This window comes from Heterodontus francisci, chromosome 6 (genome assembly GCF_036365525.1).
Source record: "Heterodontus francisci isolate sHetFra1 chromosome 6, sHetFra1.hap1, whole genome shotgun sequence".
In the NCBI taxonomy this organism is placed as follows: Eukaryota; Metazoa; Chordata; class Chondrichthyes; order Heterodontiformes; family Heterodontidae; genus Heterodontus; species Heterodontus francisci.
Genome location: NC_090376.1, coordinates 122,507,596 through 122,528,240, shown reverse-complemented (window position 1 = coordinate 122,528,240; position 20,645 = coordinate 122,507,596). Strand labels below are relative to the sequence as shown.

Genomic DNA, 20,645 nt, shown 5'->3' with positions numbered 1-20,645 from the left:
ACGAACATACAAACATATGAACTAGGAGCAGGAGTAGGCCACTCGGCCCCTTGAGCCTGCTCTGCCATTCAACAAGATCATGCCTCATCTGATCGTAACCTCAACTCCACATTCCCGTCTGCTCCCAGTAACCTTTCACCCCCTTGCTTATCAAGAATCTATCTACTTCTGCCTTAAAAAATATTCAAAGACTCTGCTTCCACCGCCTTTTGAGGAAGAGAATTCCAAAGACTCATGACCCTCAGAGAAAAAAATTCTCCTCATCTCTGTCTTAAATGGGTGACTCCTTATTTTTTAAACAGTGACCCCTAGTTCTAGATTCTCCCACAAGAGGAAACATCCTTTCCACATCCACCCTGTCAAGACTCATCAGAATCTTATATATTTCAATCAAATCACCTCTTACTCTTCTAAACTCCAATGGATACAAGCCTAGCCTGTCCAACCTTTCCTCATAAGACAACCCGCTCATTTCAGGTATTAGTCTAGTAAACCTTCTCAGAGCTGCTTCCAATGATTACATGTCAAAAATACGTCACTGGTTGTAAAGCACTTTGGGGTGTCCTGAGGTTGTAAAATACATTATATAAATGCAAGACTTTGGCAGCAGGTCTGAAGTGCCTACACTGCAAAATAGACAGCGCAATAAAAACACCCAACCCATGTTTCAATTTCATGTTCATGCCAAGGTATAATAAAAGATTATTCAGAAACAGACATCAAATTAATCAAGAGGGTGGCTTGCTTCTTGATCTCTGAGATAGACTGTCACGCACTCTGTACATGCTAATGCATACAAGACATGATGAGACAAAATTGTAGCACAAGCACAGTTGATGTTTCCACTTGAGGGGGAGTCCAAAAATAGGGGCTATAAATGTAAGATAGTCACTAACAAGTCCAATAGGGAATTTAGGAGAAACTTCTTTACCCAGAGATTAGTTAGAATGTGAAACTCGGTGCCACATGGAATAGTTGAGGCAATTGCACAGATTCATTTAAGGGGAAGCACATGAGGGAGAAAGCAATAGAAGGATATTTTGATAGGGTGAGATGAAGTAAGGCGGGAGGAGGCTCAGGTGGGGCCTAAACCCCAGCATAGACCAGTTAAAGTGAATGGCCTGTTTCTGTGCTGTAAGTTTTCTTAATTGCTAAAAAGTAGCTCCTCTTGTATCCCTCAATCTTCTGGAGTGTCGTGCTTACTTACTAATCAGGCTGTGCTTTGTGAAAATGTCAATCAAATATCACTGTGGGCAGCACATTTGCGCAGTGGTTAGCACTGCAGCCTCACAGCTCCAGTGGCCCGGGTTTGGTTCTGGGTACTGCCTGTGCGGAGTTTGCAAGTTCTCCCTATGACTGTGTGGGTTTCTACCGAGTGCTCCGGTTTCCTCCCACAGCCAAAGATTTGCAGGTTGATAGGTAAATTGACCATTGTAAATTGCCCCTAGTGTAGGTAGGTGGTAGGAGAATGGTGGGGACATGGTAGGCAATATGGGATTAATGTAGGATTAGTATAAATGGGTGGTTTTTGGTCAGCACAGACTCGATGGGCTGAAGGGCCTGTTTCAGTGCTGTATCTCTCTATGACTCTAAAACTCGAGTGACCATCTTATTGGGTAAATTCAGCATCCTTGTGATTCCAGCAGGAAGGAGGAGGCAGTGGTGTAGTGGTATTGTCACTGGACTAGTAACCCAGATACCCAGGGTATTGCTCTGGGGACATGGGTTCAAATCCCACTACAGCAGAAGGTGGAAGTTGAATTCAATTAATAAATCTGGATGGCCATGATGTAAAAGCCTATCTGGTTCATTACTGCCCTTTAGGGAAGGAAATCTGCTGTCCTTACCTGGTCTGGCCTACATGTGACTCCAGACCCACAGTAATGTGGTTGACTCTTACATGCTCTCTGAAATGGCCTAGCAAGCCACATCAGTTGTATCTAACAGCTACAAAGTCAATAAAAAAAGAATGAAACTGGACAGATCGACCTAGGCACCGAAAATGACAATGGCAAACCCAGCCCTGTTAACCCTGCAATGTTCTTCTTACTAACATCTGGGGGCTTCATACCAAAGTTGGGAGAGCTGACCCACAGACTAGTCAAGCAACAGCCTGATGTAGTCATACTCACGGAATCATACCTGACAGACAATGTCCCGGACACTGCCATCACCATCCCTGGGTATGTCCTGTCCCACTGGCAGGGTAGACCCAGCAGAGGTGGCGACATAGGCGAGAGGGAGTTGCCCTGGGATTCCTCAACATCGACTCTGGATGCCATGAAGTCTCATGGCATCAGGTCAAACATGGGCAAGGAAACCACCTGCTGATTACCACCTACTGCCCACCCTCAGCTGAGGAGTCAGTACTCCTCCACGTTGAACACCACTTGGAGGAAGCACTGAGGGTGGCAAGGGCACAGAATGTACCCTGGGTGGGGGGACTTCACTGTCCATCACCAAGAGTGGCTTGGTAGCACCACTGCTGGCTGAGTCCTAAAGGACATAGCTGCTAGACTGGGTATGCGGCAGATGGTGAGGGAAAAACATACTTGGCCTCGTCCTCACCAATGTGTCTGCCGCAGATGCATCTGTCCATGACAGTATTGGTAGGAGTGACCACCGCACAGTCCTTGTGGAAACAAAATCCCACCTTCACATTGAGGATACCCTCCATCGTGTTGTGTGGCACTATCACCATGCTAAATGGGATAGATTTAGAACAGATCTAGCAATGCAAAACCGGGCATCCATGAGGTGCTGTGAGCCAACAGCAGCAGAATTGTACTCAACCACAATCTGTAACCTCATGGCCCGGCATATCCCCCACTCTACCATTACCATCAAGCAGGAAACCAACCCTGGTTCAATCAGGAGGGCATGCCAGGAGCAGCACCAGGCATACCTCAAAATGAGGTGTCAACCTGGTGAAGCTACAACACAGGACTAACTGCGTAAGCAGCATGCAATAGACAGAGCTGAGCTAAGCGATCCCATAACCAACAGATCAGATCTAAGCTCTGCAGTCCTGCCACATCCAGCGTGAATGGTGGTGGACAATTAAACAACTAACTGGAGGAGGTGGCTCCACAAATATCCCCATCCTTAATGATGGGGGAGCCCAGCACATCAGTGCAAAAGATAAGGCTGAAGCATTTGCAACAATCTTCAGCCAGAAGTGGCGAGTTGATGATCCATCTCGGCCTCCTCCTGAAGTCCCTAGCATCACGCATACCAGACTTCAGCCAATTCAATTCACTCCACGTGATATCAAGAAACGACTGAAGGCACAGGATACTGCAAAGGCTATGGGCCCTGACAATATTCCGGCAATGGTACTGAAGACCTGTGCTCCAGAACTTGCCACACCCCTAGCCAAGCTGTTCCAGTACAGCTACAACACTGGCATCTACCCTGCAATGTGGAAAATTGCCCAGATATGTCCTGTACACAAAAAGCAGGACAAGTCCAAACTGGCCAATTACCGCTCCATCAGCCTACTCTCAATCATCTGTAAAGTGATGGAAGGTGTCATCAACAGTGCCATCAAGTGGCACTTGCTTAGCAATAACCTGCTCTGTGACGCTCAATTTGGGTTCTGCCAGGGCCACTTAGCTCCTGACCTCATTACAGGTTCAAACATGGACAAAAGAGCTGAACGCAAGAGGTGAAGTGAGAGTGACTGCCCTTGACATCAAGGCAGCATTTGACCGAGTATGGCATCAAGGAGCCCTAGCAAAACTGAGGTCAATGGGAATCGGGGAAAACTCTCCGCTGGTTGGAGTCATACCTAGCGGAAAGGAAAATGGTTGTGGTTGTTTGAGGTCAATCATCTGAGCTCCAGGACATCAGGGCAGGAGTTCCTCAGGGTAGTGTCCTAGGCCCAACCATCTTCAGCTGCTTCATCAATGACCTTCCTTCAATCATAAGGTCAGACGTGGGGATGTTCGTTGGTGATTGCACAATGTTCAGCACCATTCGCAACTCTTCAGATACTGAAGAAGTCCGTGTAGAAATGCAGCAAGACCTGGACATTATCCAGGCTTGGGCTGATAAGTGGCAAGTTACATTTGTGCCACACAAGTGCCAGGCAATGACCATCTCCAACAAGAGAGAATCTAACCATCTCCCCTTGACAATCAAAGGCATTACCATCGCTGAATCCCCCACTATCAACATCCTAGGGGCTACCACTGACCAGAAACTGAACTGGAGTAGCTATATAAATACAGTGGCTACAAGAGCAGGTCAGAGGCTAGGAATTCTGCAGCGAGTAACTCACCTCCTAACTCCCCAAAGCCTGTCCACCATCTACAAGGCACAAGTCAGGAGTGTGATGGAATACTCTCCACTTGCCTGGATGGGCGCAGCTCCAACAACACTCAAGAAGCTTGACACCATCCAGGACAAAGCAGCCCACTTGATTGGCACCCCATCCACAAACATTCACTCCCTGCACCACCAACGCACAGTGGCAGCAGTGTGCACCATCTACAACATGCACTGCAGCAATGCACCAAGGCTCCTTAGACAGCACCTTCCAAACCCACAACCTCTACCAACTAGAAGGACAAGGGTAGAAAATGCATGGGAACACCACCACCTGCAAGATGCCCTCCAAGTCACACACCAGGCTGACTTGGAATTATATCGCCATTCCTTCACTGTCGCTGGGTCAAAATCCTGGAACTCCCTTCCTAACAGCACTGTGGGTGTACCTACCTCTCATGGACTGCAGAGATTCAAGAAGACAGCTCACCACCACCTTCTCAAGGGCAATTAGGGATGGGCAATAAATGCTGGCCTGGCCAGCGATGCCCATATCCCATGAATGAATTTAAATAAAGGACAGTAACTGGGTTGGAAATAGGGCTACAACACTGTGGTGCTGGTTCTCTGGACCACATATCCGATAATGGGCCCAAAAGCCAGGGACAACCCCGCCTTGGCTGTTTGTGGGACCCTCAAAAGCATTTTTTGGCTGCCCGGCAACTAAGTGGTTGCTGTCAGGGCTGCCGTCCCTTTAAGGGATTGATGCCCACCCCCAGAAGCTGCCAGCTAATCGGACGGCTGGCAGCTCAGCAGTCTCAGTGGCGCCACTGGGAGCAGTGTCCACTGCTGGGACTGCATCTGGAAGAGCCATGGAAGCAGGCTGTCCCCCCAACCAGATAAGTGGAGTATGTGGGCACCAGGGCCAGTCAGGCAGGCTCTGGCGAGGGGGCTTGGTGAGGGCAGGGGTGGGGGGGAGTGGGTTGCCGTGCAGATGGCCATTGTCACCAGAGGGTCCCTCCGGAGCAACAGAGTGCCCGAATAGGAGGGCACCCATAGAACCATCGAATAATTACGGCTTAGAAGGAGGCTGGTCTGCGCCGGTCGAAAAAACTTGCTGCCCAATCTAATCCCACCTTCCAGCACCTTGCCAGTTACAGTACTTCAGGTGCATGTCCAGGTACCTTTTAAATGAATTGAGGGTTTCTGCCTCCACCACCGTTCCTGGCAGTGAATTCCAGACACCCACCACCCTCTGGGTGAAAAAGTTTTTGCTCATGTCCCCTCTAATCCTTCTACCAATCACCTTAAATCTGTGCCCCCAGTAATTGACCTCTCCGCTAGGGGAAACAGGTCCTTCCTGTCTACTCTATCTTGGCCCCTCATAATTTTGTCCACCTCAATTAAGTCACCCCTCAACCTCGTCTGTTCTAACAAAAACAACCCTAGCCTATCTAATCTTTCCTCATAGCTGCAATTTACACGCCCTGGCAATGTTTTCACTCCGCCCAGAGCCTGTAGGGAGGCTGCCTGGGCTTACCCGGAAGTGGAGGGCTCACCCCCAGCTCTTAAATGCCAGCAGTGGCGGGAAGAAGCCCTTAAATGGCCACTTAAATAGCTTAATTGGCCTCTGGGTGGGAGGGTCAACCTCCACCTTGCCCACCACTGGTAATATGGCATAGCAATGGGAAGATGATAGGCACTCCATCCCTCCCTTCCCTCACCATTTAGCAGGAACACTCCGCACCCCCCCACCATCCGCCTCCCAGCCTGCCCTCAGGGAGCTGGGTAAATCCAGCCCTCTGTATGGCACATATAAACATAGAACAGGAGGAGACCATTCAGCCCCTCGAGCCTGTTCCACCATTCAGTTAGTTCATGGCTGAGCTGTATCTCAACTCGACTCGGTGGGCCGAAGGGCCTGTTTCAGTGCTGTATCTCTAATCTAATCTAATCTAATCTATTCAGTTCCATATCCCTTAACAACCTTGCCTAACAAAAATCCAACTTCGCTCCTCACTAGGTGCTCAGGATGGCTGAATCTGACCTTCTATTTCAATGCAGAATGGGAAATACTGTTACATTACCCGTAGATTACCTTTCAGTTTAAATTTCATCAGTCGAGACTATTCAGAAGCTTTGGGTACATTTTCCCCTAGCCATTGGCTTCCCACATTATCTACATTTGTCCGCAGGTCTGGCAGCATCTGTGGAAAGAGAAGCAGAGTTAACGTTTCGGGTCAGTGACCCTTCTTCGGAACTGACAAATATTAGAAAAGTGTATTTACACCTAATCTGTACTAATGCTTTGTCTTTCAACACACCATTAACATATTGTTTGCCTTTGCTCCGTGACCTTTTGGTCAGCTATGTGGCCTGGTCCAATCTGCACCTTCTCCTTTGTTATCTCTTGCCCCACCCCCACCTCACTTGCTTATAATCTGTGACTTTTCTAATATTTGTCAGTTCCGAAGAAGGGTCACTGACCCGAAACGTTAACTCTGCTTCTCTTTCCACAGATGCTGCCAGACCTGCTGAGTGATTCCAGCATTTCTTGTTTTTATTTCAGATTTTCAGCATCCGCAGTATTTTGCTTTTATCTACATTTGTCCCTTGTCCTGCAGGAGAAACATGTTACCAGGGTAGGTATCTTTCACTGAGGTTTGAGAAAACTTGTTTGGCCCTGAGCTTTGGGGGTTGGTTTTGCTTGAGGAGAGAGGTAAGGGGCCCTGAGATTTGGGATTGGTTTTGCTTGAGGAGAGAGATAAGGGGCCCTGAGATTTGGGATTGGTTTTGCTTGGGGAGAGAGATAAGGGGCCCTGAGATTTGGGATTGGTTTTGCTTGGGGAGAGAGATAAGGGGCTCTGAGATTTGGGATTGGTTTTGCTTGGGGAGAGAGATAAGGGGCCCTGAGATTTGGGATTGGTTTTGCTTGGGGAGAGAGGTAAGGGGCCCTGAGATTTGGGGGTTGGTTTGGCTTGGGGAGAGAGGTAGGGGCCCAGCTTACTGCTGATCCTCTTGGTCATGATTGATACCTCACAGGGCAGCTGGGTGAGTTGCTACACTGGAGAGTTTGTGTGGAGTGATTCTCCAAGAATGGTCATGAACATCCTGGTATTTTCTCCTTTTCCACTTCTCACACCATGTTATCTTCAATTCAATATAGCACTAACAACTAGCATTAATATAGCGCCTTCAATGTTGTAAAACATCCCAAGGTGCTTCACAGGAGCAACTATCAAACAAAATTTGAAACCAAGCCACATAAGGAGATATTAAGAGAGGTAACCAAAGCCTTGATCGAAGAGGTAAGTTTAAAGGAGCATCCTAAAGGAGGAGAGCGAGGTGGCGAAGTTTAGGGAGGGGCCTAGGCAGCTTAATGCATGGCCCCCAATGGTGGAGTGATGAAAATTGGGGATGCGCAAGAGGCCAGAATTAGATGAGTGCAGAGATCTCCAAGGATTGTAGAACTGGAGAAGATTACAGAGGAGCAAAGTCATGGAGGGATTTGAAAACAAGAAAGAGAATTTAGAATTTCAGGCGTGGCTGGACGAGGATCCAATGTAGGTCAGCAAGGACAGGGGTGATGAGTGAACGGGACTTGATACGAGTTAGGATGAACATCTTCTAAGACTGATCTTTGGAACAGAGGCATCTTTTCTGCATTGTGCCGGTAATCAAGGGTGACCTTTGTCCTAGACCCATTCCACAGCAAAGAGTTCACAACTTCAGGATTGAGGGGAAGAAAATTGGCAAGGAAAATAAATAATGAAACAGATAATCTTTGCTTCAGTATGTTTTTCATTAATTGATCATGATACTTCATTTCATAGGCAACCTAAAGTAGGAGATGCTTGTATCTTACCTGTTGGTCAAATAAAGCCCAAAACATAGGGAGTGGGAGATACAGAAAGAGCACTTTCAGCACCATCTTGACCTGAGCAATCAAACGTTCCTAAACCAGTTGATAAAGAGAACAAGTAGTGAGATCAAGGCAAATTGGATCCTATGTGTTCCTATATTTCCTGAGATGTCATACGAATTGGCTGTTGCCCATCAGACTTGGTGACATCTATCTTGTAACCATAAGCAACAGCCAATGCTGCGCTCAGCCTTTAAGAACAAGCTAAACCCATTAATTTCGAGTGCAAGACTCCAGTTTAACCAGCGAGAACAGCCTGCAAAACATGACCATCATTGATTTTAACCACGTCTTACGTGACATTTGTACCATGACCACTCTAGTATTTCCAACACCCCACCTCCCACTACCACCACCTGCAAGTTTACCAGAACAAAAATTACAGCCCTAGCAATACCATATGAGGTTCTGACTTTAAATTGTGAATGTAATCAGTAAAAACATTTACATGCATATTCATTAAGCCTCAGCTGGAGTATTGTGTCCAATTCTGGATTAGGAAGGATGTCAGGGCCTTGGAGAGGATGCAGAGATTTACGAAAATGGTACCAGGGATGAGGGACTTCAGTTATGTGGCGAGACTGGAGAAGCTGGGATTGTTCTCTTTAGAGCAGAGAAGTATAAGGGGAGATTTAATGGAGGTGTTCAAAATTATGAGGAGTTTTCATGGAGTAGATACGGAGAAACTGTTTCTACTGGCAGGAGGGTCAGTAATCAGAGGACACAGATTTAAGGTATTTGGCAAAGAGGGAGATGAGACATTTCTTAACGCAGTGAGTTGTTATGATTTGGAATGCGCTACCTGAAAGGGCAGTGAAAGCAGATTCAATAGTAACTCTCAAAGGAGAATTGGAGGGGGGGGATCTTTGCAGGTCTATGGGGAAAAACCGTTGGACTAACTGGATAGTTCTTTTAAAGAGCTGGCACAGACACGATGGGCCGAATGGTCTCTTTCTGTGCCACCTGATTCTATGATTAGAAACTATTATGGAAGAAACACTCAATCTACAAACTCACATCATATCCCTCTGTAGCCCAGTCCATAAAATGTTCTCGTTTGGGGTACTGCTTGCTGCGATGCCTGAATCTGTTTCTGAGCGCAAACTGTTGAAAAGAAAACAATAATTTTGAAATATTATTGACGCTGCTGCATGGGATTATAACAGTATGTCACAAAAAAAGCTAACAATATTAAATCTGGCACTTATTAATAGTTTACTCACATCTGAAAAGCGCGGCAAGAAATCGGAAGTCACAGAGAGAGAGAGAGAGAGAGAGAACAGCGGGAGCAGAGCTTTGAAAAGCGCGCCAAGAAATTGGAAGCCATTTCTCGTGTATAGGCGGACCGCACGCGGGACTGCTGGGTAAGTGAGGTTACATATTTGGGCGGTTGCTTTACCCGAAACACTACTCGGGTAGTGTCTCCCACCCATCCTCCTCCTCTAACCAAAAAAAAAGTTCTGTCCGTCGGATTGCTAAGCTAACAAGTTTTGACTTTTTTTTTTGGTTTTTCAGTAGATTTGTTGGGAATTTAGAATAGTCGGAATGGAGGTTAAGGCAGTTGAATGTTCCTCCTGCAGAATGTGGGAGGTAAGGGTCGCCAAGAGTGTCCCTGCTGACTGCATCTGCGGGAAGTGCACCCAACTCCAGCTCCTCGAGAACCGCGTTAGGGAGCTGGAGCTGGATGAACTTCGGATCATTCGGGAGGCGGAGGGGGTTATTGAGAGGAGTTATAGGGAGGTAGTCACACCTCAGGTAAAAGAAGTAGGTAGATGGGTTACCGTCAGGGGAAGGAGAGGGAACCAGCAGGCAGTGCAGGGATCCCCTGTGGCCGTTTCCCTCAACAACAGGTATACCGTTTTGGATACTGTTGGGGGGGAAGACTTACCAGGGGTAAGCAATGGGGTACAGGTCTCTGTCACAGAGTCTGTCCCTGTTGCTCAGAAGGGAAGGGGGAAGAGGAGCAGAGCATTAGTCATTGGGGACTCCATAGTTAGGGGAACAGATAGGAGGTTCTGTGGGAACGAGAGAGACTCACGGTTGGTGTGTTGCCTCCCAGGTGCCAGGGTTCGTGATGTCTCGGATCGTGTTTTTGGGATCCTTAAGGGGGAGGGGGAGCAGCCCCAAGTCGTGGTCCACATAGACACCAACAACATAGGTAGGAAGAGAGATGGGGATTTAAGGCAGAAATTCAGGGAGCTAGGGTGGAAGCTTAGAGCGAGAACAAACAGAGTTGTTATCTCTGGGTTGTTGCCCATGCCACGTGCTAGCGAAGCGAGGAATAGGGAGAGAGAGGAGTTGAACACGTGGCTGCAGGGATGGTGTAGGAGGGAGGGTTTTGGTTTCCTGGATAATTGGGGCTCTTTCTGGGGTAGGCGGGACCTCTACAAACAGGATGGTCTTCACCTGAACCAGAGGGGTACCAATATCCTGGGGGGGGAGATTTGCTAGTGCTCTTCGGGGAGGTTTAAACTAATTCAGCAGGGGGATGGGAACCTAAATTGTAGTTCCAGTGTATAGGATGTTGAGAGTAGTGAGGTCAGGGATAAGGTTACAAGGACGCAAGAGGGCACTGGCAAGCAAGAACTTGGTTTAAAGTGTGTCTACTTCAACGCCAGGAGCATCCGAAATAAGGTGGGTGAGCTTGCAGCATGGGTTGGTACCTGGGATCTCGATGTTGTGGCCATTTCGGAGACATGGGTAGAGCAGGGACAGGAATGGATGTTGCAGGTTCCGGGATTTAGATGTTTCAGTAAGAACAGAGAAGATGGTAAAAGAGGGGAGGGTGTGGCATTGTTAATCAAGGAGAGTATTACGGCTGCAGAAAGGACGTTTGAGGACTCGTCTACTGAGGTAGTATGGGCCGAGGTTAGAAACAGGAGAGGAGAGGTCACCCTGTTAGGAGTTTTCTACAGACCTCCGAATAGTTCCAGAGATGTAGAGGAAAGGATAGCGAAGATGATTCTCGACAGGAGCGAGAGTAACAGGGTAGTTGTTATGGGGGACTTTAACTTTCCAAATATTGACTGGAAATACTATAGTTCGAGTACTTTAGATGGGTCAGTTTTTGTCCAGTGTGTGCAGGAGGGTTTTCTGACACAGTATGTAGACAGGCCAACCAGGGGCGATGCCACATTGGATTTGGTACTGGGTAATGAACCCGGCCAGGTGTTAGATTTAGATGTAGGTGAGCACTTTGGTGATAGTGATCACAATTCGGTTAGGTTTACCTTAGCGATGGGCAGGGACAGGTATATACCACAGGGCAAGAATTATAGCTGGGGGAAAGGAAATTATGATGCGATTAGGCAAGATTTAGGATGCGTAGGATGGGGAAGGAAACTGCAGGGGATGGGCACAATCGAAATGTGGAGCTTATTCAAGGAGCAGCTACTGCGTGTCCTTGATAAGTATGTACCTGTCAGGCAGGGAGGAAGTTGTCGAGCGAGAGAGCCGTGGTTTACTAAAGAAGTTGAAGCGCTTGTCAAGAGGAAGAAGAAGGCTTGTGTTAGGATGAGACGTGAAGGCTCAGTTAGGGCGCTTGAGAGTTACAAGCTAGCCAGGAAGGATCTAAAGGGAGAGCTAAGAAGAGCGAGGAGAGGACACGAGAAGTCATTGGCGGATAGGATCAAGGAAGGATTGAAGGCGATTTAGTGCTTTGGATCAGAAATTGGCTAGCTGAAAGAAGACAGAGGGTGGTGGTTGATGGCAAATGTTCATCCTGGAGTTTAGTTACTAGTGGTGTACCGCAAGGATCAGTTTTGGGGCCACTGCTGTTTGTCATTTTTATAAATGACCTGGATGAGGGTGTAGAAGGGTGGCTTAGTAAATTTGCGGATGACACGAAGGTCGGTGGAGTTGTGGATAGTGCCGAAGGATGTTGTAGGTTACAGAGGGACATAGATAGGCTGCAGAGCTGGGCTGAGATGGCAAATGGAGTTTAATGTGGAAAAGTGTGAGGTGATTCACTTTGGAAGGAGTAACAGGAATGCAGAGTACTGGGCTAATGGGAAGATTCTTGGTAGTGTAGATGAGCAGAGAGATCTTGGTGTCCAGGTACATAAATCCCTGAAAGTTGCCACCCAGGTTAATAGGGCTGTTAAGAAGGCATATGGTGTGTTAGGGGGATGTGTAGGGGGATCGAGTTTCGGAGCCACGAGGTCATGCTGCAGCTGTACAAAACTCTGGTGCGGCCGCACCTGGAGTATTGCGTGCAGTTCTGGTCACCGCATTATAGGAAAGATGTGGAAGCTTTGGAAAGGGTGCAGAGGAGATTTACTAGGATGTTGCCTGGTATGGAGGGAAGGTCTTACGAGGAAAGGCTGAGGGACTTGAGGTTGTTTTCGTTAGAGAGAAGGAGGAGGAGAGGTGACTTAATAGAGACATATAAGATAATCAGAGGGTTAGAAAGGGTGGATAGTGAGAGTCTTTTTCCTCGGATGGTGATGGCAAACACGAGGGGACATAGCTTTAAGTTGAGGGGTGATAGATATAGGACAGATGTCAGAGGTAGTTTCTTTACTCAGAGAGTAGTAGGGGCGTGGAACGCCCTGCCTGCAACAGTAGTAGACTCGCCAACTTTAAGGGCATTTAAGTGGTCATTGGATAGACATATGGATGAAAATGGAATAGTGTAGGTCAGATGGTTTCACAGGTCGGCGCAACATCGAGGGCCGAAGGGCCTGTACTGCGCTGTAATGTTCCATGTTCTATCGAAGTAATATTATTAATGGGAGGAAGGGGAATATGGTTGGGCAGTATGTGTCGGTGAGGCATTGGGTGATATACATGATGTTCCCACCAATCCCAGTTTCCTTCTGTGCTGGGATTGGAGATGAAGAGTTATATGGTCAGGGTTTCTTCACATCAGGGGCAAACTGTGAACTTGAACTATAGTGTGCTACCTCTGAAGACCCCTACTTTGAACACAGAATTACATAGAATTTTACAGCAAAAGAACAGGCTATTTGGCCCATTTGATCTATGCTAGTGTTTATATTCCACACAAACCTCCTCCCACCTCTCTTCATCTTATGCTGCCAACATAGCCTTCTGGTGCTAGTGTCAGATGTTGCTCAGTGGGTAGAACCCGTTTCTGAGTCAGAGGGGTTATGGGTTCAAGCCTCAGTCCAAAGACATGAAATCATAAACCTAGGCTATCCAGTGCAGTACTGAAGGAGGGCTGCAGTAACAGAGGTGCTGTCTTTTGGATGAGATATAAAACCGAGGCCCTGTCTGCCCTCTCAGCTGAGTGCAAAAGATCCCATGCCATTATTTTGAATAAGAGGCAGGGGAATTATCCCTGATGTCCTGGCTAATAGTTATCCTACAACCAATGTCATAAAAACAGATTATCTGGCCATTATTGCTGTTTGTGGGATCTTCCTGTGCACAAATTGACTGCCATATTTCCTACATTACAATAGTAACTACACTTCTAAAGTACTTAATTGGTTGTGGTCATGAAAGGCGCTATATAAATTTAAGTCTTTCTATTCCTTTTTCCCTCATGATTTATCAAGCTTCCCCTTAAATACATATATGCTAATCACCTCAATTATTCGCAGGCTCTCCACCACTGGGATTTCCTCAGCCCATGTCTGGGTCTGTTGTATACTAATTGATAGAGATTGAAATCAGCGTAATCAACAATTCCATTATTGTTGTATCAGATGACTGCCAGGATGCTAGAAGGTGAACTAGATGGAGCTTTGATTTTTAACTAGCAAGTCTTACATTCCTATGCAATTATGCCACTATTGGATGTGCTGGTTGGACATTGGCAATGACCCTTCGCTTTCACTTGGACCAAGGAAGATGCAGAGCTCCACTGCATGGCACACAACACTGGAAATTAACTATACTTTGACCTCTACTGTACCAAGTACCAGCATCGATATGGAGCTACTTTCACCTTCACAAGTTAGAGAGTAACCTGCATATGAACACACACCAAGCAATTGCATCACCCTCAATTGTAGGCATTCCCGACTCAATGTCCAAGCAGAGGGAATGGCAGGTGTGAAGATCTGGTCTGGCATCAAAGTGAGAGCCAAACTAGGAAGGCAGAATAGAAAAGAAGGAGAAAAGCAGAAGTAAAAAGAAGAGACTGGTTGCTAAGCTTGATCACTTGGTGGGCCTAAGGTTGTCTGTACTGCAATCCAGCATAGAGGAAATGTAAACCAACATGAAGGAAACCTCTATGACCAGTAGAATCACTCCAAACTCTTCTGATGGTGGCTATACTTCCACATAGGGTCCAATATCCAGGGAGCCCAATAGTCACGACATTCCTGTACAGCGGTCGCAGTCAGCTGTGAGACAGGTATCTCTGACCTTATGGAAATACAATGTTTTATCTCCAGACAGATCAACAATGAACAAATGGCTCACCACTGTTTATGGGACTAGATTGGAACTTTTATCTCTAGAAAAGAGAAGGCTGAGGGGGTGGCCTGTTGGAAGACTTTATAATTATGAAGGGGTTCAATAGCATAGACGTATAGAAGACATTTGCACTTATGGAGGAGAGCAAAACTAGGGGCCATTAATATAAGGTAGCCACTAATAAATTCAGTAAGGAATTCAGGAGAAACGTCTTTACCCAGAGAGTGGTGAGAAAGTGGAACTTGCTATCTCGTGGAGTGGTTGAGGTGAATAGTATAGATGCATTTAAGGGGAAGCAAGATTAATACATGAATGATAAAGGAATGCTGATAGGGTTAGATGAAGAGGGGTGGGAGGAGGATCACGAGGAGCATAAACACTGGCATAGACTAGTTGGGCAAATGGTCTGTTTCTGTGCTGTAAAATTCCAGGTAATTCTATGTTCAAAGTACGGGTGCCAGAGGGTAACTCAGGTTAGCAGTTTGTTTCTGATGTCTGTATATCTTTTAATGCCCAATTCCAAACCAATGAGCCTTAAATGCAAAGGTAGACTTGTCTTTCCCTTTGACTAATATGCGAGCTATTTCCAGCATTTTCAGTTTTTTCCTTTTATCTGTGGTGAGCTCTCCACATTGACTTTCCAAGTCATTGTCAATCCTTGCCATGATACTCCACCATTGTGGATTGCCGCTGCTCCCTCCACCATTCTCTTCAAAATTGCAAGTCATCACATGGCTATCACAATTAAAAAGGCCGATATGTCATTCCTAGGCATACTATCTCAAACACTGAGTAAAAGAGCCAGATTTTGGTTCCTAAGAGAGTTAGTCTACTTGTAGAGGTGCAATTTCCAAGCCGATGATAGCATGGTGGTTATATTACTGGACTAGTCATTCAAAGGCCTAGTCTACTGATCTGTAGATTTGAGGTCAAATCCCACCATAGCAGCTGTGGAAATTAAATTCAGTTAACTCATAAATTTGGGATTTAAAAACTAGTTAGTAAGGGTGGCCATACAAATATTAAGATTGTCATAACACAGCTGGTTCACTAATGCCCTTTAATGAAGAAAATCTGTTGTCCTTACCCAGTCTGACCTATATGTGACTCCTGTCCCACAGCAAAGTGGTTGTCTCTTAATTGCCCTCTGAAATGGCCTAGCAAGGCACACAGTTATGGGCAATAAGTTTTGACCTTGCCAGTGACACCCGCATCCCATGAATTAATTTAAAAAGAATTTCACCATGAACGCAACACTTGGGAGAAGTGAGATCTGTAAACACCATTATCTTTCTCAGCTGTGCTGCTCTAGTGTGATCTTGAACTTGTAGCATTGAGGCTTAGTTTTGTTACTTACCCAAATGCACTTGGAAACTTTAACCATAATATTCCCCTGGGGAGTGGACTTCTTATACAAAGGACTTCCTCCAATAAATACAACTGAAACACACAACATTATATGGCTAATGGATTATAATTGCTTTGCTCAGAAGAAGATTAAATTTATATATCGCTCGTTGCTCCCAGTATGGAACCTTGGCTGCTAAGAATGCATTTGGGAAATCATGCATGGTAGGGATGCCAACTCTGGTGCAGAATGTCCCTGGAGGTTTCATCATATGACCCCATCCCCCCCTCCCCCCCACTTCCAACTGCCCTTTTCCCCGCTTATCATATTTTTTATAATAAGGGGCAGTGGGACAAATTGGATCGGTCTTTCAAAGAGCCAGCACAGACACAATGGGATGAACAGCCTCCTCCTTACTCAATCATTCTATGATTCTAAATGAAAGCGTTCAAAGAAAATGAAAAAGAGAATGGCTTTTTTGAATGCCCCCAATGATTTTTCTCCCAGCTCTGCTCACAGCAGTGATCAGGAGATTAATCTGTAATCCCTGGAGACTTCAGGGCAATCCTGAAGGGTTGGCAACCCTGTTGTCTGGGCAACATATGATTTTCCATTCATGGAAATTAATAAGAAGGAAATCTTTGGCTGTGCACCCATGATTTTCTTCTAGGTGGCGCTAGTGAGCAAAGGCTCCCCCCCCCACTCTCCCCCACCCACCTCCCCAACCACTTCACGCCAACCTCAAAACGTGGAGTGCAGGAGCTAAAAGTTTACCCTGTAATTAATACTTATATCTCAAAGTGATACAGGTTGCAGCAATCTACCTAAATTTTTCTTGAGAAAGAAGTTTATAAGACTTACGTAAAGCAGCTGCCATTAGGGCTGCTGGTACTCCAAAGGCTAGCGAGTAACACGGCTGGGGAACTTTACCACACAATTGACCTAAAATATGTGAAACATGGCCTGATTAGACCTGAACACACAAAAACAACCTTACATTAACTTCATGACCGTTTCGTCAAGGTCAGATGAAAAAAAAATTAAAATGCTCATGACTTAAGGACTTAAATGTAGGGAGCATGATTAAGAAGTTTGCAGATGATACAAATATTGGCCATGTGGTTGATAGTGAAGAAGAAAGCTGTAGACTGCAGAAAGATGTCATTGCACTGGTCAGGTGGGCAGAACAGTGGCAAATGGAACTCAATCCGGAGAAGTGTGAGGTAATGCAAGGGAAGAGAATACACGATATATGGTTGGATGCTGAGAAGTGTAGAGTAGCAGAGGGACCATGGAATGCATGCCCACAGATTCCTGAAAGGAGCAGGGCAGGTAGATAAGGTGGTCAGGAAGGCATATGGGATACTTTCCTTTATTAGCCAAGGCATAGAATATAAGAGCAGGGAGGTTACACTTGAACTGTATAAAATACGAGTAAGACCGCAGCTAGAGTACTGCGTACAGTTCTGGTCACCATATTACAGGAAGGATGTGATCGCATTAGAGAAGGTACAGGTGGATGTTGCCAGGACTGGAGAGTTTTATTTATGAGGAAAGACTGGAAAGGCTGGGGTTGCTTTCTTTGGAACAGAGGAGGCTGAGGGGAGATTTAATTGAGGTGTATAAAATTATGAGGGGCCGAGATAGAGTGGTTAGGAAGGACCTATTTCCCTTAGCAGAGAGGTCAATAGCCATGAGCCATGATTTGAAGTAATTGGTGGAAGGATTACAGAGTCACAGAATCAGAGGGGAGTTGAGCAGAAATTTTTCACCCAGAGGGTGGTGGGGGTCTGAAATTCGCTACCTGAAAGGTTGGTAGAGGCAGAACACTCAGTGCATTTTAAAAAAATACTTGGATATGTACTTGAGGTACCATGACCTAAAGGGCTATGGATCAAGAGCTGGAAAGTGGGATTAGGTTGGATAGCTCTCTCAGCCGGTGCAGACACAATGGGCTGAATGGCCTCCTCCTGTGCTGTAAATGTTCTATGTTTCTATGTTCCTATCTAATGGAATGTTGGCCTGTTTCTCAAGGGCTCTAGAATACAAAGGGGTGGGAGTTAAGTTACAGCTGCATAGAGCTTGGAGGAGACCCCATCTGGTGTAAGTGCGCTCTGTTCTGGGCACCGCACCTCAGGAAGGAGATATTGGCCGTGGAGGGGGTGCAGTGCAGATTCGCCAGAATGTTACCGGGGCTAAAAGGGTTACATTATGAGGACAGGTTGCACAGATGAGGCTTACATTCTCTTGAATGTAAAAGATTAAGGGGTGATCGAATTAAGGTATTCAAGATGATTCGGGGAATTGATAGGCTAGATAGAGAGAAACTATTTCCTCTGGTGGATGAATCCAGAACAAGGGAGTATAACAAAATTAGGACTAGGACATTCCTCACACAAAGGGGAATGGAAATCTGGAACTCTCTCCCTCAAAAAGCTTTTGAGGCTGAGGGTCAATTGAAAATTTCAGAATGATGATTGATAGATTTTTGTTGGGTAAGGGTATGTAGGGTTAGGGAACCAAGGCAGTTAAATAAAGTTAAGATACAAATCAGCCATAATCTAACTGAATAGCGAAACAGGCTCTCAGGGTTGAATTGACTCCTTCTATTCCTGTGTTCCAAAGTCAACATTGAGCTGTGATCTGATAACCCTGTTGGCTATAAGTGCTCGGTAACATGACTAATGCACAAATAAAATAATTATACGTAGAAAATGACAAATTAAGTGTACAGATTATTTAAGATTAACCTCAATTTTCAATTAAAATAACTATCAACAAAGATTTTCTTTTTTTTTTGCTTTTCCAACAACCATCTTCCAATGTATGATTTGACTTTAATACTTGATTCACCAAGGGAAGACAACTATTGCTTACCTCTCAGGATGGGAGTAATAAGAGTGGAAATGAGACTTCCAGCATTGATTGATAAATAAAAAATTGAGAAGAACTTGCCCCTTTGTTTTTCCTTAGGAGAGAGAAGAGAAAATTGACTTCAACAGCAGCCAAAAAATTGACTCAATAGCAGCCAAAACCAAAGGTACTGCGAGATATTTCAAGATACAGAAATTAATGTTCAGTCTGTAACACGAGGGAATTGACACATCTCCTGTTGTCACTTACTGGCCCAGCTTTTGCTGCCAAAGTAACAGTCAGTTTAATAGTGCTTGCTGTTATAGATGCGTAAATTCTCCAGAAAATTGTGGTGAGGAAGACATTCCCCATGAGTTGTGAATCGCCACAAGTTGCAGGATGATTTACTTCACTCCACCATTAGCTTCTCGGAAATGGCAGCCCATCCTCAACCTCCCTGTGAGTTTGAAGAAATTGCTGCATTTGCACATTGATTATCCATTAGACTCACTGCAGAAAGTTAGGGCTGGTATTTAACAGTGTAAGGACCCTTTTAAAGATGCGATTTCTGTTCCTGCAATATCACTCAACCTCTCTGGCCCAGAAAGGGAGCAGTTGAAACTGTGCCATCTCATTCTTACAGGAAAGAAGTAGCTCTTAGCAATTTGTTACATTAAAAATGTTAAGATTTGAAAATGTTTTCTTACTTTTCCTTTCTGTCTCTTTTTTTTCTCTCTCAATCCAATCTTTCTTTCCCTCACTTTACTTCATTTTCTCTACCTGATTTGACTCTATTTCACTCAATTTCCTTCTCTGTCGTTTCTCTATTTCTTTCTCAGTCCTTCAATCTCATTGGTTAAGGAGACAGACTGTTGATCCCGTTATTCACTGAGATCCCGGATTCCCAATTTTCCTTACTGCACGTTATCACCTCACACTTCTAAAAAGTTACAGAGCAAGCAATTTTTGAGCTGAAGGGTACAGGAACAAGTGTATCTAAAAGGGCACTCCTGAGATGACCCACTCTAGCAAAATCTGGGCCAATGTGTCCTGGAATGAACAGACATCAATAATGCTTTTACATAACTATTCCAGAAAAATTCTTTTTTAGCACTTTTTTGCGGCTGCTAAAAATTCATTTAAAATGTAATATTTGTGCTTACCTGGTGTTCTTCAAACTGGTCACCGCCAAATGCTGATACACAAGGTTTGATGCCTCCTGTCCCAAAAGCAATAAGAATCAGACCGAGCATCGCCAAAGCTCTGGAGGAAACAAAGACAGCACGCTTATAATCGACAAACTTAGGCAGAATTCAGTACATCTGGCCGTGGCTCAGTTGGTAGCACACTTGCTTCTTGAGTCAGAAGGTTGTGGGCTCCAGAGGCTTGAGTGCATAATCTAGGCTGACACTTCCGGTGCAGTACTGAGGGAATGCAGCACTGGCTGGAGGAGCCGTCCTTCAGATGAAATGCTAAATCGAGGTCCTGTCCGCCCTCTCAGGTGGGTGTCAAAGATCCCATGACACTATTTGGAAGAAGAGCAGTGGAGTTCTCCCCAGTGTACTGACCAATATTCATCCCTCAATCAAATTATCTGGTCATTATCACATTGCAATTTATGGGATCTTGCTGTACACAAATTGGCTGCTGTTTCCGACATTATAATAGTGACTGCACGTCAAAAATACTTAATTGGCTGTAAATATAACCTGTAATGGCAAGTGTAGTGAGGCACTTCATGTACTGTAGTGAAAGAAACTGATCTGTATGGCACTTTATGTAATGTGAAACTTGAACTCTTATGTAATGTGCTTCTACAAATTTTATGTATAAAGCATATTTTTGAAAAAAGGGCTGTAAAGTGCT

At 45.4% G+C, this 20,645-nt stretch overlaps 1 protein-coding gene across 2 annotated transcripts in view; it reads right to left on the bottom strand.

Annotated features, from left to right (window-relative positions):
• LOC137371522 (solute carrier family 15 member 1-like) overlaps positions 1 to 20,645 on the bottom strand; it is a 52,607-nt gene that overhangs the window by 22,001 nt on the left and 9,961 nt on the right. For both annotated transcript variants that reach the window (XM_068034250.1, XM_068034251.1), the window contains exons 6-11: positions 19,943 to 20,042; positions 18,804 to 18,894; positions 16,788 to 16,868; positions 15,936 to 16,018; positions 9,209 to 9,295; positions 8,135 to 8,224 (exon numbers count right to left, since the gene is read on the bottom strand). In XM_068034250.1, coding sequence (XP_067890351.1) covers positions 8,135 to 8,224; positions 9,209 to 9,295; positions 15,936 to 16,018; positions 16,788 to 16,868; positions 18,804 to 18,894; positions 19,943 to 20,042 — 532 coding nt within the window. The remainder of the gene's footprint in view (positions 1 to 8,134; positions 8,225 to 9,208; positions 9,296 to 15,935; positions 16,019 to 16,787; positions 16,869 to 18,803; positions 18,895 to 19,942; positions 20,043 to 20,645) is intronic.